General features: G+C 26.8%; 1 protein-coding gene across 2 annotated transcripts in view; it reads left to right on the forward strand.

The window, feature by feature from the left end:
• Positions 1 to 1705: 1705 nt before the first annotated feature.
• Positions 1706 to 18796, forward strand: part of LOC135930962 (G protein-coupled receptor kinase 1-like) — a 42053-nt gene continuing 24962 nt past the window's right edge. The window contains exons 1-3 of one of the 2 annotated variants that reach the window (XM_065467767.1): positions 1706 to 1814; positions 2091 to 2207; positions 2279 to 2355. In XM_065467767.1, the coding sequence (XP_065323839.1) occupies positions 2095 to 2207; positions 2279 to 2355 (190 nt within the window). In that variant the 5' untranslated portion in view covers positions 1706 to 1814; positions 2091 to 2094. Of the gene's footprint in view, positions 1815 to 1924; positions 2208 to 2278; positions 2356 to 18796 lie in introns of those variants that run through there. The other variant, XM_065467766.1, reaches the window with a different exon arrangement.

Raw genomic sequence — 18796 nt, forward strand, 5'->3', positions numbered from 1 at the left:
ATGGTCCCATATTGGTTTATTCATATTTTAGAGATTTTATTATTAAAAATTTAAATTATTTTTCACCTTTTTATTTTTCATCATCTCTTACGTATTTTAGAATTAAATAAACATAACATTCCAGAATCTTCATCTAGTTTGACTATTATCCAGTAGCTAAAATCATATGTAAAATTTGTCTCTGAAAAATATTTTAAAAAAACCTCGGAAGTCGCTTTAATTCAATATTTATATTAACATTATTATTGGGAATATGTTTCTTATTTATTTATTTATTTACGATTTCCTCGAATATGTAGCGGAACTGCCACCATGAAGTTTTCTAAATTTATTATGCAATTGTCCATAATGTTTACTGGTAATAGGTATAACAAATTTAGGAGATTTTATTCATCAATTCAAATTACAATCATTCAAGAAATTTTATTTTATTTAAAAATTATTATTTTTACTGAAAATGTAATATATTTTCATGCTTATATACAGCGTCTACATGACAGGATTTTCACTGGATGCAAACCCCCTTCAAAAACCTTTGCCTACACCCCTAAAAAATTTCCGCCGCCTTCGACGGCGGTGTCTATTTATTATTATTTTTACCTATTTATTAATTAATACTCTTTTCAAAGAATTTATAAAGGATAACTTAAATTGATATATCTCTACTACCAACTGTCTATTTTATGAATATAAAGAATTTATTGTTAGATAATAAATTCAATTAAAACTTCCATTATTTACAATGAATTCATTATTCTGGCATTATGAGCTTGCTGAAATATCTAAACCTTTTAAATTATATTTAAAAGGATAGTTTATTTGGAAAACAATGTGTATGATTGTTTGCAATATATAGATTTGGTCGATGAATTGTATTATAATAATACTATAATAAAAGTATTAATTTTTACAGCAATAAATAATTTTGTCTTATTTCATCTCAAAATTTAAACCCCCCCCCCCCCCAAAAAAAAATTTTTTTTTTTTATCCTACCCCCATTAAAGCAGCTTACCCCATACCCCCTCAAAAAATAGGATGCAAACTGTTCCTACCCCTCCCGCTCATGTAGACGCTGCTTATATAGCTTGCAAAAATCAATTTATATAAACAAAAAATCAATTTAATAATTTGCATAAACGAAAAATCAATTTACTAATTTACTTAAACGAAAAATCAATTAAATAATTTATATAAAAAATCAATTTAAAGATTAGTATTAAGTTAATAAAGAAATAGAAATATATAAAAAAATTAATCAGATCATCTCAACACTTCCATTCCTTCCTACTTTTGTATTCCTTCCATTTCAGTTTTATTTTTAAAATATAACTGCTTTATTGTTTACATTTTTATGAGAGAGGCGGTTGTATGTTTGCTAAAGAGGACATTTCAATTGCTTAAGATGATGTCCACTTTACGAGAATAAGCAAATTTCTGAAAGTAGAAGCCCCCTCCCCACCATTATGATACATATGCAATGTGTTATCTTAAAAACGGTCTTAGAAAGAAGAGGTTGAATTTGCATGAATTATTAAATATTTTTTTAAGGGTATATTTTGAATTTATAGGTATTTATCAAAATAAAATTTTATTAAACTGCTCACTTACTATAAGAAATAATTAAAATAAATTTAAATTCGGTTATTAAAATAAATTTAAATTCAGTTATTAAAATTAATTTAAATTTCGTATGTTTAGCATATCTTCCTAGATAACATATGGATTCAAAAATATCGATTTTATTTTCAAATTTTTTGGATATCCATATTCCATACAATACTATATGTTATTTATAAGTCATTAATATTTAAAGGTTTTTATTTCAACCGCATAACAATAAAGAAAAATTTGGTTTATCTTGATATAAGATGAAAAATTGCCAATGATTTTTTTTACATTTATTAAATAAAAATAGAAGATTAGATTATCCAAATTTTATGCTATCCATTGCATTAATCGATATTCTTCTAACTATTTTAAATTTATAACATATAAAAAAATGTCCTGCTTAAATTTTATAACATAATAGTTGCAATATCAATTTTTCTTATCTTTACTATCTGTTAATTTTTTCTAAACTTGATCATAGCAAAATGGCTGATTTAGAAGCTGTATTGGCTGATGTAAGTTACCTTATGGCTATGGAAAAGAGTAAATCTACTCCAGCAGCCCGTGCAAGCAAAAAAATAATTCTTCCTGATGTTAGGTAAAGCTTATCTATTTATAATATAATTTTTTTATTATTGTGCAATATTCATTTTTTGATCTCTCTTTTAGTGTGAAAAGTATAATGCAAAAACATCTCGAGAAGATTGGGGAGCTTACCTTTGATAAAATATTTAATCAAAAATTAGGTATAAAAATAATAAATTATATATTTTTTCAATTATTTTTTTATTATCTTAATTTTTTTTAAAGGTCTAATAAAGATAAAATATGCTTTTTAGGTTGTTAAATCATAATGAAATATATTACTTTTATAATTTTACAGTTAGAGGCGTAAGGAGTTTTTAAATATTGGAGGGCTTAGGTTAGATTTTTAGTTATAAGATGGTGTGCTCATAAAAAAGATAGAAATTGGTATTTTTTTGAATAAATTTACTAGTGCTAATTTATTATGGGGAGTACTAAACACCCTGCCCCTCTCTGACTTCAATAGGTATTATATAAAAGAATGTACCTTTTTAAATGAGTAAAAATCAAGTTTAAAATATACTTAACATTCAATTTTCAGCTAAACATGGGTGAAACTATAAATTTTTGCTGGGGAGGGTGGTTCAAAATATTGTCTCTTTTCAACAGATTCCTTTTTTATCTTATTTTCCTTCATTAATAATACTAGATTTGTCATTTTTTTTGCAATTTATTATGATAAAATATAGGTAATTATAAGCAATATGTATATATACATATTTTTTGGTTGGGTAGGGTAAATTTGTGATAAGGTACCCAAATTCCCCCTTTCCCTCTATTATGGACCCACATCTATCAATTATTTTATTTTATGTAATACCTTTTTATTTTTTTTTAATCATATTTACTTATAAAAAAATTTAATGCAAGAAATTAAAATTATATTTCTATATATATATAAATGCATTACATAAGGATGTAAGAAATGCTAAACAAAATAGCAGGCTTAAAAATCATATAGCAACATTTTTAAAAACTAAAAAATTAATTTTCTATGAAAAAATAATTTAAAAGTTAATTTTTTAAACTCAATTTAACAAAATGAGCAAGCCAGCTATAAAATGATTATGTTAATTTCCTGACAAAATGTTGATATATTATACTCGATAATTTTTTAAATTATATTAGACTAATTATAGGTGACAAGTTTTTTTTTATAATAGGGTTGAATACTATTAGCTGTTATCAAGGAATCAAGAATCATAACTTGTAAAAGAAGGGGGGGATCTTTTTTGAAAATATGCATATTTACTATAACGCAGCTCAAAATTATTTTTATACAAACTCTTTTGACTAACTACTACACCAGTTTAATAATATATTCAATTTTAGAATATGAATTCAGGAATATTTAGTTAGAAACATAGATAATTAAATTTTACATTTAATTAAGTGTAGAAATGAAGATTAATTTAATTTAAATTCCCAATTAGTTCAGGGGATTTTTTTAAAATCATTCATTTAAAACAATTTTTTAGGTTTTAATTATTTTTTAAATAGAGCATCTAACTCATTAAATTTTCTAAAGCTTACTCCAACCATTTTTTGTGTTTATATTTTTAACAATAGTTGAAATCTAAACCAAAAAAGGGTTATGAAAAGTAGTAATATGGTGTGGTTCTTGTTCTTATAAATCTTCAAATAGGTTCTGGAATTGATATGGTTATAAATGTGTATATCTCGGAATTGCCACAAGATAAGCAGTAAATTTTTAATATATGATCATCTTGGAATGTTAACAAAACTTTAAAATAATTAATCAAACAAAAATATTTTTTAAAAAAAGACAGCGTCTAAATGAAATGAGCCGCCTATGTTTTAAATCGATATTTAACAAATTTTTGCCTAATCGATGCTGAAAAAATTGATGAGCCAATTTTGACGCCTCCTTATAATAATTTCGTATAGCAAGTTTTAATGTTATATCGATATTCCAAGATGTTTATGCATATAAAATTTGATGCCAATCTAGTGCCAATTCTATGATATGCACATTTATAAACAGGTAATTTCAATATTGGTAGTCCTAGTTGTGCCGTTCCTATATTTGCCCTTGTTTGAGGTTTCGGATTTGGATCTTATCAATTATAATTTGTAAACCTTAAAAATTTAATACTTAAAATCAAACGTTAACGAATTTTCATTACCCGCTTTTCTAATTTTTAGTTATAAATAAATTTAGTTGATGCCTGTGACATATAACAAGTTATGATTAAATTTTGCGCACTGCACGATTCATTTCTTTAATTTAATCTCATTAAAAGAATTCCAAATAATCACCCCTTTTCTCATCCTCTAAAAATGAATATACTTGCAATAAATATTTTAGCACAATTTTGTATAAATAAGATTTTTGCAAAGCCCGAATGGTCCAAAAGCCCCCAGGCTGGGAAAATTAAAAAAATAGAGCGAGCCGGAGAGGGCAATTTATATATAAAAAATCAGGCAAGGGTTCTTTAATCTGATTTTTCTTAAAATTATAGGCCAGCCCGGGCAATAAAATTTTGAAATATATTTTTTTAATTTTAACCTAATATTTTGATTAATACTATTTGAAAATAAATTACAATATGCTTATTTCTTTGTGTTTTAAGAGTTGTCTAACTAGAATAAAATCTAAAAATAATGTATTCACAAAAAATTGAAGCTTATTTATGATATGATTCAATTACAATTACAGATATCATACACAATTAATTTATAAAACGATTGTTGTAGAAATAGATAGCCATAGAGGAAAGATATAAGGGCCTTAATTGATACCGGGAACAAATTGATGTAGATATTAAAAATATGATGACCGAAAATGTACAAAAATATTTAACTGACCAAGGCTGGCTTTTCATAAATTTTAACTGACCGGGCCTGACTTTATAAAAAATTTAACACACATGGGATATAAAAAATAATCCTGTGATTGATCCTATATTTCATCAAATTATAACTGGTCGGGCTGGACAATTTGTGCAAAAAAAAATTCCTAACTGGCTCGGTTTTGATCTCTAATATATATATAATATAATATAACAAAAATTATATTTAAATACTTCCAAGGGTCATAAATTAATATTAAAATTTTGGTAATTTTTTAACGTTAAAATTTTATAAAAGTAAATGAATCAAACATTTAATAATAAATAATATATATATTATTAAATGGTAAGAAATTTATTAAAAGTTACTGGTTGCCAACTTAATATTTGGTCATGTAAAATTCCACCTAAAAAATAAAAATATCAATTGAAATTTTTCAATTTTTTTAAAATTTTATATACTAAATAGTTATGTAATACTTAATATTTTCGCCAGAAAAATATTGCCTAAGCCTCGAGATTTTGTTAATAGATGTTCAAACCTTTGTGCCATCTATGAGCAAAATCCTAAGGCTTGCGTAATATTTTCCTGGATAAAATATTGAATTAGCCTTTTTTTAAAAATCGGCTCAAAACGAGCCGTTTAACAACATTAGAAGGAAGGAAAGGAATGAAGATAAATTAGAAAGAAAATAAAAAATTTATCATTTTTACACTAGCCATAAATATATGGTTTTGATTCTAAAAATTTAAGAATTGCATTAACGCTAAACATAATATTAAACTGAAAAAAAATTATCTCGCTTCATCAACATACCAATTTCGGGAAATGTGTTAAATTAAATTACCGTAATTACTTAGATATGATAAAAATGACTGATATTTATTTATAAATGGTTTTTTTAACATACACTCTCAAATGCGACAAATTTAAAAGTAAATAAAAATATTGGTATTTTTAAAAGGATATGATAAAATTTATATTTTTCCTAGACTTAAAACGATTATAATAGGAGATTATATTATTGAAGCGAAGATAACTAAAATAAAGAGAGATAAGATAAAAGAAGAGAAAGAAAGAAAGGTTATATTACATACTCTCAATTATAAGGCGTTTTCCTAAGGCACGAGTTAATTTATTTAAAGTTAGCTATATTTTTATAAAACCCGAAATTGAGAGTTAGTAGTTTTCGGCTAAAAATTACCAACTATTCTAACAAAATAAGTCATATTTTTACCAATGAGATAGTCGTGATATAATGTTTTTCATCATTTTGATCTACTTCCATGCAACAATGTTTTTTAAAAAATTAAATTGATACTATATATTTTTGTATGCCGTTTAAAACGCAAGAAAAAAACCAAGAAACCTTTAAAATATTTTCCCATAAAATATGGCTTTAAGTTGCGTTAAAAACCTCGTCTTTTTTTTGGAAAGCTTCTAAATTTTTATTTTGGCAAAAATAATGTAGCCTATTACGGGAACGTTATTTTTTTAGATTAACGGATACATAGACCTATCAAGAATTTTCATAAGAAAGAGTCACTGTAAATTTTATTAGATATTTTTAGGTTCCCTCATTGAAAAATAATAATTTCGGTTTTACACTTTTTTTAAAACATTTTTCTTAAAAATTTCTATTATATTCATTATTTAAAATGTAATAAATTTTTTTTTCAAAAATATGATTTATAATAGTGTCTTAAACGGCTAACACTATATTTTAGCTAAAAAATATTACGCACACCTGGAGATTTTGCTCATAGATGGCAGAAAGGTTTGTACTAGAGATCTGCAAAATTAGGCCCGGCCCGAACGGGCTCGGGTCTAATTCTGTTTAAAACAATCGGGTTTGGGTCGGGCCTAATATTTTTTAAAAATTTCGGACCGGGTCGGGTCGGACCTTGGAAATTTTATTAAATATATCTAAATTTACCAATTTTATATTGAATTTTTTATGTAAAATAAAATTTTTTGATTTAATTTTGAAACAAAACGCTATATAACATGTCTTTTATTTTAAGTAATTATAAAAATTAATTTCAATATTTAAATAAATTCGGGCCGGGCCGGTAAATTTTTTTAAAATAAATTTCGGGTTCGAACCGGGGCGTTAAAAAAAATTCGGGTTAGGGCCGGACCGGCAAAACTTTTTTAAAATAATTTCGGGCCGGGTTTGAAAAATAAGGCCCGATGCAGATGACTAGTTTGTACATCTATTAATTCGAGACTTGCGTAATATTATTTTGGCTAAAATCTTAATTTAAAATCGGTTAAATAAAGCTGTTTTTATATATTTTGGGAGGAGAAGGGGGCGGGAGGAATGCCGTAGGAATTTTTATTAAATATGCCATTTACAGAAACTAGCAAATTTGTAGTATTAATAAATTGTTTTTTATAGGGAACTTTATTCGCTGGAAAAATAAATATTATATCGTGGTATTTATATATTTTTTTTTCTGTGCAATTATATTGTGATATTTTTTCCAGTAAAAATTAAGTTGTTAGTTTGTTTTTTTTTCGATACAATTTAAATTAAATTCATTATTATTTTTAAATCGCATAATTTCGAACATAATGTCGCAATTGTGGTTATTATTCATTTTTTGTTGGATTCAGATGTTGTTATCAGGAACGATCAATATTTAGCAAAAACCAAACATGAACCCAAACCCTTTTTTAAAATTTAAGGTGTTCAAGTTTTTTTTTTAATTTAAAAAATTTTATATCAATACTCTCTGTTTCAACTCCTCCTATCACCATCTCTATTTACTTTTAGTCACTGCTTTTCTAGGATATTTATCCAACTCACTAATATCTTTCTTTCATTTCATCCTTAGATTCGGCAAGTATCACAAAATCATCTGCAAATATCATATTCCACGGGACTGTTTGAGGTAATACATCTATTATTGTAATGAAGAGAAGTGGGCTGAGAACCGACCCTTGATGAACTCCTTCGGATATTAGCTATTCTCTTTGATTTTTTGTAATTTGTCTTGTCATCTGAGTTTTTGGATTTGAACCATATTTTATATTTCATTCCACCACCATAGTTCTTTGTATGATTTGTTGCCTCCCCTTGTCAAGCTAATCTGGATGAAAGGTCTGTCCACTATTGTTTCAATGTTTGCATTATTGTTTTTAATTTGCCCCATTTGATGCATGGTTCCAGTTTTATCTTGTTTTGAGTGGATTTATTTGAGATGTGTAAATACGGCGATATCTATTACATCTTTTAATCTTCTGCGAGAGATTAGCATGTAATCTATCTGTGTTTTCCTTGTACCACTTTCTTTGACCAATGCAGAGTTTTATCTTCAAGTCTTTCTACTACTGAGGAGGTTAGATCTTGACTGAGGATGATACCGACACCGTTCCTATTGCTAACAATTCCATTATAGTACAATTTATACCCATCTCCAATCATTAAAGTCTTCTGACCTTTCCATTTCGTCTCTTGTATGCACGCTATATCAACTTTTCTCAATTCTCGTCTTACCTTTAAGCGTCCTAATATTCAAACTTGCTAATCTTGTCTTCTTTGTTTGACCTTTACTTTACTTTTCACAGGATGGAGGTCTACACCCTGCGCGTCACTTAGCTTTCAAATTCATATTCATTTGTTTCCTTCATTTTGGACAGGTATCCTTAGCACCCGGCTGTCTAGGCCTGTCGGTGATCGGGGTATCATCTCTAAGCTCCGAAATTCATCTTACCATATGTCTTTACACATCAGTTAAGGAGCATAAAAACTTTCAAGTTTTTATGCTCCTTACCAGGATTGAACTTGCGTCCTTCTTCGTCCTTCTGTTTCCAAGCATACATCTAACCCATTAGGCCACCCCGGCGATATTCGTTTAAAGGATATAGGGTTATTCCATGTCAAATGAGCAAAAAAATCAAGATTTTCGGCCGACCCCTTTCAATTTCGATAAAAAGTTGTAGACTGGTTATATATGTTCCCATTAGATTATAAACAAAATTTTAGCGCATTAGCAACTATATTAGCGGAGATAATCGGGGTTAAAGGTCCAAAAAACGTCTTTTTTTGCTTTTACTGATGTCAAATAATTAGTTTTTAATTTAAAACTAAATATGATCAAATATTGAATATAATATCAATAGCTAAGTTAATAATTGATGATTATGGCGAAAACATCAAAATTAATTTTTGATAAAATATGGGTCATCTTATGGTCAGTTGAAAACTTGAAATTAATATTTAGAAATGTATATGATCTCCGATTTTTAATTTTTTTAAGAAATATTATCCGTTTACTATTTTTCTAATAATTTCTTCAACAATTAGCATGGCTGGATATTTATTTTAAAAAATATTGCGATTTTTATACTTTTAAAAAAATAGATGGCGCTATTTATAATAGTTTTAATATGTTAAAATTCATTTTTTTATTGATTAAAAATATTTTAATGTATAATATATCATAAAATTGGATTATATAACTTTGTAAACCTTATTCCCCTGAGATATTCGCAGGATAAAAAAATTTAATAATTTTTTTAATATTGCAATGTAAATTAAAAATAATTAAAAAATCCGACTAGCATACGAGCAAAAAGGCAGGATTAAAGGAGTGCAGGAAAATTATTAAGGGAAAAATCGAAAATCACATTAATTATCATGCATACCCCCCCCCCCCCTGACTAAGTCATACCCATCAAGATCAAGAATGTTATGAAATTGTCATTATCTTAAATTATTAAAATAACCAGAGATAAAGAAAATTTCGAAGATTTTGAAAAATTTTTTAAGTAATAAAAATAAACAAAATTATAGTTCTGATGAAATAAGCCGACTCATGCCTGGAATAAAAGATTGTGTATCTGTTAAAGGCGAGAAAGAATCAGTCCAAAGATTTATATTAAATAAGCTTAAATAAATATTCAAGATGTTTAAGGAAGAATACCCAAATATATCAATTGGATTCTCTAAATTTGCCGAACTTAGACCAAAAAACTGTATTTTAGTTGGAGCTAGTGGCACACACACTGTTTGTGTCTGCGCCATTCATCAGAATGTGAAATTGATGACAAATGTAGAAAAATTTAATAGATGGGGAATTTTTAACAATTCTAGATTATTCTGAGAATTATTCCTTCATTTTACAAGATGAAGTTTAGGGATTTCATTGGAACAACGTGCAGGCCACTATACATCCATTTGTAGCATATTCTAAATCTGGAGAAGAATTAAAAAATATAAATTTTGTTATTTTATCCAAATTTAATTCTAAACCAGAAAAAATAATATATTTTTCAGATGAAGCAGCGTCTCAATACAAGAATCGCAAAATTTTTCTGAACATATGTCTTCATAAATACGATTTTAATATTCCTGCCGAATGGCATTTCTTTGCCACTGCTCACCGCAAAAATGCATGTGACGGTATTGGAGGAACTGTCAAAAGATTAGTTGCCAGAGCTAGTCTTCAAAGGCCAAATAAAAATCAAATCCTAACCCCATTAGAATTATATAATTACGCTAAAGAAAATATTAATGGAATTCAATTTGAATATGTATCCAATCAAGAATATATCGAAGAGGAATTAGCCCTTCGTAAAAGATTTAATGCACTGCTTATACATGGGACCCAAAAAATTCACGGGGTTATTCCCATTGATCAAAATAGACTAAAAACCAAAATATATTCTAATTCCAAAAAATATAATATAAAACAAGTTTCGTATTTAAATGAGAAAATTAATTTTTAAAATATTAATGGATATATAACATGTGTATATGATGATAAGTGGTGGTTAGGATATATAATCGGTAAAAATGATATAAATAAAGAAGTAAAAATCCAATTTTTACACCCTTGTGGACCTTCAGCCTCATTTAAATTTCCTCTGAAAGATGATATTTTAGTGTTGCCTAAATCTCATATACTCTCGCTGGTCAATCCTTCTACTCCTACCAGTCAAACAAATATATTATCTCCCGAAGAAATCTCACAAGCTAGCCAGGCTTTGTATTCCTTTAGATGAAGTAAGATTTAATTAATTTATAAACTATCTAAATTAGGCTAAATTTGTTAAGATTTTAAAAATTTATGATCTGAATTACAAATAAAAATATATAATGGACATTGTAATCGATTTAGTATGATATATATACATTAAAATATTTTTAATCAATAAAAAAAATGAATTTTAACATATTAAAACTATTATATATAGCGCCATCTATTTTTTTTAAAGTATAATAATCGCAATATTTTTTAAAATAAATATCCAGCCATGCTAATTGTTGAAGAAATTATTAAAAAAATAGTAAACGGATAATATTTCTTAAAAAAATTAAAAATCGGAGATCATATACATTTCGAAATATTAATTTCAAGTTTTCAACTGACCATAAGATGACCCATATTTTATCAAAAATTAATTTTGATGTTTTCGCCATAATCATCAATTATTAACTTAGCTATTGATATTATATTCAATATTTGATCATATTTAGTTTAAAATTAAAAACTAGTTATTTAACATCAGTAAAAAGCAAAAAAAGACGTTTTTTAGACCTTTAACCCCGAATATCTCCGCTAATATAGTTGCTAATGCGCTAAAATTTTGTTTATAATCTAATGGGAACATATATAACCAGCCTACGATTTTTCATCGAAATCGAAAGGGGTCGGCCGAAAAGTGATTGATTTGACATGGAATGACCCTATAATAAAATAATGTTTAAATAAAAACCTTATAAAATATATTGTACGTAAAAAAATTTTAAATTTCTTTAAAAATAATTAAAATAGCTTTTCAAAATATAAATTTCTCCCAGAATTCTCAAGAAAGATTTTTAATTAACTTTTTTTAAAATTACAAATATTTTTTATAAATTTGGAATTTTTTATCATGAAATTTAAATATTAATATTTTTTAGGATCTCTTTTCTTTAAATTTAAATCAATTTATTTCGATAAAAATATGATATATCTTCTATTTTATGATAATAATATAAAATAATGGGTATATAAAAACAATTATGTGTGAAGTCAAAATATTATAATATTCCATATGTTCTTCGACTTCGAATATGCTCCTTTTTAGAATATAAAACAGTAAAATTAAAATTATTAGTATAAATTAATAATTAGAGATTACCTTATTAATTGGCTGTCCGCGATAACCCAACTCCAGATATTGTTGATTGTAAAAGTTCGAAAATCATATGGAATGAATTCACGAAAGAGCTCAATAATACTGGTAATAATTTAATTTCATGCATTAGGTCGAGGAGTGTTTGCCCGAAATTTATTTTTGAATATACCAAAAAAATATTCTATGAAATCAAGCTGGGCTGAATATGGCGGTAGGTATTCAATCCTATCTTTGTAGGCATCAATTTAACGGGATTTATGGATAGATTTGAAATAGTAGACGAAGATTGGGAGTTTACATTTATAAAGAATTGACAGAATTTGATAATATATTATCTATAGTAAATATTATACGTAAATTCAAATTAGGCAGTTAATTTAAAATTCTTCTTGAGAATTCTAAGGGAAATTTTTATTTCGAAAAGCTATTTTAATTTTTTTACATAAAATATATAGCAATAGGTTTTTGTTTAAACATTATATACCTCTTCTTTTTTACATTATATCCTTTAGTCGAAGAATAAATCTTAAATTTTTTTGTTTTTAATTATTATATTACATATTTTTCACTATAAAAAAGATTTCATACGAGAAAAACGAATTGGATAATTATAATTTATTTAGTTTTATGCAAATTTTATATAAAGAAATTATTAAATAAAGAGACAAAAAAAATATAATCCACCTCTTTTTTATTGGAAATTTTATTATACTCTATCAATTTGAATTGTTACTAAATAAAATTATAATCAAAAAAATGATTTTTCCCTTGTGCAAATCTTCCTTAATTAAGAAAAAAGAAGTATTTAACTTTTCAAAATCTTATTTTATAAAGTACAAAAAAATATATTGGGCGAAATATTTGAATAATAATAAGAGACCTGCAGGCCTGGCCCTAAGCCCGGCCCGGGCCGGGTCGTATTTTAAATTTTCTAAATATACCCGGGCCGGGCCTAAAAATTTTAAACATATCCGGGCCGGGCCTAAAAATTTTTTTTTAAAATATATCCGGGCCGGGCCTAAGATTATTAAACCCGGGCCGGGCCTTAATATTTTTTATAAAAATTTTTACATTATGAGTTAATGGTTATAAGATTATATTATATTATAGTTATGATTAATATAATATTGGGTGATGGTTAACACTACCTAACACCCACAGATCGATCTAATTATTAATTTCCTGCAAATTTATTCAAAGTATTAATATATTTTTTTATAATTCATATCTAAATTTTTACAACATATTTTACCAAAACAATCAAATAAAGGAATATCTTAAATAAGCCCCAATATTCAAGTATTATTAATATATTTTTTTATAATTCATATATAAATTTTTAGAATATTTACCAAAACAATAAAATAAAGGAATATCATGGCACAAAATACTAATGATATAATTAATAAAATTAAAATAATATTTATTCTTTTAGAAATACAAATAATAATTTAAAATCTGAAATATGGGCTAAATTTAACATCATCATAGATGAAAATAAAAAAAACATTGGCTACGTACAATGTAAGAATTGTTCAAGTATATTATCTTATATTTATAAACATGGTACATCACATTTAAAAAGATATAAATGTGATGGTAAATCCATGAAAATTAATAAAAAATTTTTACACCTGAAAAACCAACCTATAAATGTAATATAAAATATTTAAAAGAAAAATTTATAGATCATTCCTTAACATTTTGCGCAAAAGATATTAGACCTTTCGAAATGATAGCTAGGAATGGGTTTCTTGAATTCAGCCAGGCTCTAGTCGATGTTGGGCAAAGTATGGTAAAATAGATATCAACTCATTGATTCACATCCCACCACTCTATCACGCCACCTTAAAGAAAAATGTAATAAAATAAGAAACATTTTGGTTGATACTATTGCCCCAGTAATCAAGAATCGATTTATGGCTGCTTCCACTGATATATGGTGCGATGACCATAAAAAGAACTCGTTTATAACAGTTAACATGCACTATATATCAGATGACTGGAAGTTAGTGAAGAGAAACCTATTTACAGCTAAATTTAAAGAAGTGTCAAAGACTAGCAAAGTAGTTAAGGATGAACTATTAAAAAATTTTCATAATTTTAATTTTAACACTAACGATTTTATTAATATAATATTTGTTACAGACCAAGGTAAAAATATTATAAAAGCATTGGAGTTAAATGAACGATAAAATTGTTCTTGTCATGTATTAAATACAAAATTTAAGAAATTAATTTAACTTCAAATATTTGGAAAGTAATGCCCCATTAATAAAATCAACAATAGATAATATTAAAATATTAGTGGGGCATTTAAAACAAAGTAATGAATGTCAGCATTTGAAAGCCCTTTATCAAGATATAGAAGTCCGCTGGAACTCTAAATACAATATGCTCAATTCTGTTTATTCTCAAAATGAAGAAATTATAAAAGTTCTTCAAGAACATGGGGGATCGGAAAAGTATTATATTATAGACTTTCCGATCCTTCAGGATCGAGTCAAAATTCTTGAGAATTTTAACAGAGCTATTGTTGAGTTACAGTCGGACTCTTGTACTCTTTTTAAAGTGGTAATTTGGTATTATGAACTTCTTGAAGTTTGTAATACCTTTCAAAGCGAAAAAGGAGAAATAAAATTGATTTTACTTAATATAAAGCATTTTTTAATTGAAAAATTTGTTTTACACAAGTATCATTTTATTTCTCTTTTTCTCTGTCCCAAATTCAAGCAATTACGTATGTTGTCAGGGACAGATCGCAAGATGACGGAAAACTATATAAAAGATTATATTAAATTACAAGAGGCTCAGGAAGTAAATGAAATACCATCGAACAGTCAAATTACAACTGTTGTTAAACAAACTGAATCGTTTTATGACAAATGGGGCGATGGTAATTTTGGTAATATGTCAATACCCGATGATGAATATTATAATTACATAAATAAAAAAATAGATGAAACATTTAAGGTGGATAATTTGTTAGAGTGGTGGGCGGCTCATCAAAGCGAATTTCCAATTTTAGCAAAATTGGCAAAACGGGTATTGGCAATTCTTGCTTCAAGTGCAAGATGTGAGCGGAATTTTTCCACTACTGGGAGAATTCTTGAAGAAAGAAGAAGTAATCTTCAACCTGAAAAGGTAGATATGCTTCTCTTTCTTCATGATAATTTGTGAATTTTTAATATCTTTCTTGAGTATAGGGTTTCGTCAATCATGCTGTTTTTTTACTTTGCAAACTGTCAAATATTTATTGCATTTATTATATTTTACCTTGAGTCATGAAAGTTTTTAATCCAACATTTTTCATTATTTTTTTTTACAATATTATATAATACAATTATCTTCTTTTGTTAAAAATTTATATTATAAAATAAATTATATTAATATTGTGCTATTAGATTATATTTTCAAAATACTATTTATTATACATGCATTTTTTTAAATAGCGATTTATTTTTATTTTAAATTAAATTGTAAATTAAATACTATATATTATATTCTCAAAATATTTTCCATTTTTATAAATTAAATATTAGTTTTATTTTTTTTAAATGCAATATAAAATATAGTATATGCTCAAAATATTATTACCATTTTTATGAATATTAGTTTTATTTTTATAAATATGCAATATAAAATATAGTATATGCTCAAAATATCCATTTTTATAAATAACAGTTTTATAACTTTTATAAATTCAATATAATATTCTCAAAATATTAGCTTCTTACATGTATTTTTTAAATAATAAGCGATAATACTCGCTGAAAAATATGGTAAAATACATCATAGGTGAATTTTTGTATATACCAGGTCGAATATAATTTTAAAAAATTCCCCGAACCGTAAAAATTTTTTAAAAAAATATCCGGGCCGGGCCTAAAAAATTTAAAACCGGGCCGGGCCGTCCAAATGGTGCCTCTGCAGGTCTCTGATAATAATAAAACAAATATATTTTAATAATAATAACCAAATTTTAGAATAAAAACGCTAATTGCATCATAAAAAAAACTAAGGCGAAATATTTGAATAATAATAAAATTAAACTATTTAATAACCACAATTGCGACACCCCTCCCTTAGCTTGATCATTCATGTTTCCGAGCGGTCTAAACAGGATTCTCCTTCGACTACTCTTCATCTTGCCTAGCCAATAACAAGCTATTTTTCCCTGCTCCCAATGTCACAGGACAACATATTATGACATGATTTTCTCCAGATGTCCAACAAGATAGCTTAGTCACTTTTCGCCTAGTATCCCAGTTCTGCCCCTTTTCACTATCTATTTGGGTGTCTCTATTTAGGGCTATCTTCTATCATCTCTCTATATCGTTGATGCGCTTCTTTCCTGGCCGCCTCCCGCCACTTTCTTGATTCAGCTGATCCGTCTAACTCGCTCATCTCCATCTTAATTTTTGTATGAAGTATGACACCATCTAAAAATATAATTAACATGCATATATTTATCCCTCCATATCTCTATTTTCTTCATTCGCTTATCGATCCTTCGTTGTTAAAAAAACAACCATTTGTAATCATTATAAATCTCGTACACACTTGTTACAAACAACTCTTTATAATCATTACAACTTCACATACGTTGTTAAAAAACTGAAATATCATAAATTTCCTTTTATAAACCTATATTTCCCCCATTTAATTTGACCATCAAACAACAGTATCCAAACCAGGCTTCATCTTTTAAACATATAGGCTCTTTCTGCTTTACTCCTTCTTTCAAGAAATATAATTCAATCTTGTCTTTCTTCCTAAAAATACCTCTGCTAGAGATCTTCCTTTAGACGTCTTAGAGTTGTTGTATGATAATATGGATATTGTTTAATGCTCCATTTAAATGGGCGGATAGAAAAGAAGCGCATCAACGATATGGAGAAATGATGGAAGATAACCCTCAAAAGAGACACCCAAGTAGAGACAGTGGAACGGGGCAGAACTGCTATACCAGATGAAAAATGACTAAGATATTAGTTTTTTTTAAACTTTTATAAAAGTTAAATAGCTTTTTATATTTAAGAAAGATTTGCATAAGTGAAAAACTATTTTTATGATTATAATTTTATAGTTTGATGCAAAAGAAATTATTATATAAAGAGACAAAAAATTATAATCCATTGGAAATTTTATTATATTCTATCAATTTAAATTTTTATCATATTAAAGCAATTTTCGATCCTTTTCCACGATTCAAAAAACATAATTTATTAAACATAACTTATAATCACCTTTGAAATATAATTTTAACTAGCTACAATTTTAACGTAACTTGTAGCGGCATCTAGTTACTTGTCAGAGGTAAAATTTTGCTAAGTTTCCTTGATTACGCCAATGAACTGCACTATTAAAATCTCGGGGGGGGGGGGGTACTAGGCGGGCACCGCGATAGAGTCAACATTATTTAGTAAGTATCGATTTTTTAAATGAATTATTTTATATTTTAGTCTGCAGGAGACAAAATGACAAAATGAAATTTTCCGACTCGATTCAACCCCAAATTTTTTTTAACAACATAACTTAAGTTTTGTTGAAATAAAAATCACTAATTGCTTTATCCTTATCTTAGAGAAACATTATTTTAATAAAAGAATGGAAAAGATTTTTTTTCTAGCCCAAATCCGCCCCTGTTTTTAAAAAAGATCTGAACTCAGCCTGATTTGTTTTAAAGATTTTAGTTTAATTATATGCTAAAATAGCCTTTGAAAGTCTATAAAAAACCATAAAATTATCACTAACAACAAAACGGTTTAATTTTAATTCGATGAAGAAGGCGACGCGATAAAATATTACTTTTTATAAAATATAATCTTTTTTTTATGATGCTATTTTAAAAGATTACTAATATAAATATAATTTTTGTAATGATAATTTTTAATATGTTAAAAATTTACGTGATACGTGATATATAGCGCATCGCCCTCTAACGTTGAATACATAACAGAGCTACGCTAGGTTTTCCTCATTTCCATCTAATTGGAACAATTTAATTTGGGTATAAAAGTAAAAATATGAGGAGCCCTCCACACGTTTGTGGGCAAGCCGCACGTACTTGTAGGCACAACATTTCGAAAAATGTTGCTTAAACCTCTATAGGCTTTAATTTAAAAGGAGTGGGACAAAGAAAACCCATATACCCGAGAACTACAGTATAATTTAATTACTTTAAAGGTGGGTGATGGCTGATTTTAAGCTTAATTTCTTTAGTGTAAGTTATAATTACTATCAATATTGAGATATAATGTTCATAGAATCTGTAAATAAATATGATTAAAATAAAATAATATTTACCTTTCTACCACTTCAAATTTTCCACCGGAAGTGAAACAAATTCACCACGTTTTAATATCAATCATTATTTTTCATTATTATGTTTTGATACCACGTTCTACCACTTCAAATTTTCCACCGGAAGTGAAACCTGTTAAAAATTTATCTCGCCTTATGCACGTTCTGGCTACAAAAAAATGAACGTGTATGCTATATATTTAGAATTTATTATTTGAATTGATCAGAATCTATTTGGCATATTATTAAGTTTTTGTTCTCAACATTTTTTGTTATAACCTGTCATTTTAAATTATATGTAGTATAACTAGCAGGGGTTCCTGTCAAGAATAGCCTTGTTATATTGTATTC

The sequence above is a fragment of the Gordionus sp. m RMFG-2023 genome, chromosome 1 (assembly GCF_954871325.1).
Source record: "Gordionus sp. m RMFG-2023 chromosome 1, tfGorSpeb1-WG-v2, whole genome shotgun sequence".
Taxonomy (NCBI): domain Eukaryota; kingdom Metazoa; phylum Nematomorpha; class Gordioida; order Chordodea; family Parachordodidae; genus Gordionus; species Gordionus sp. m RMFG-2023.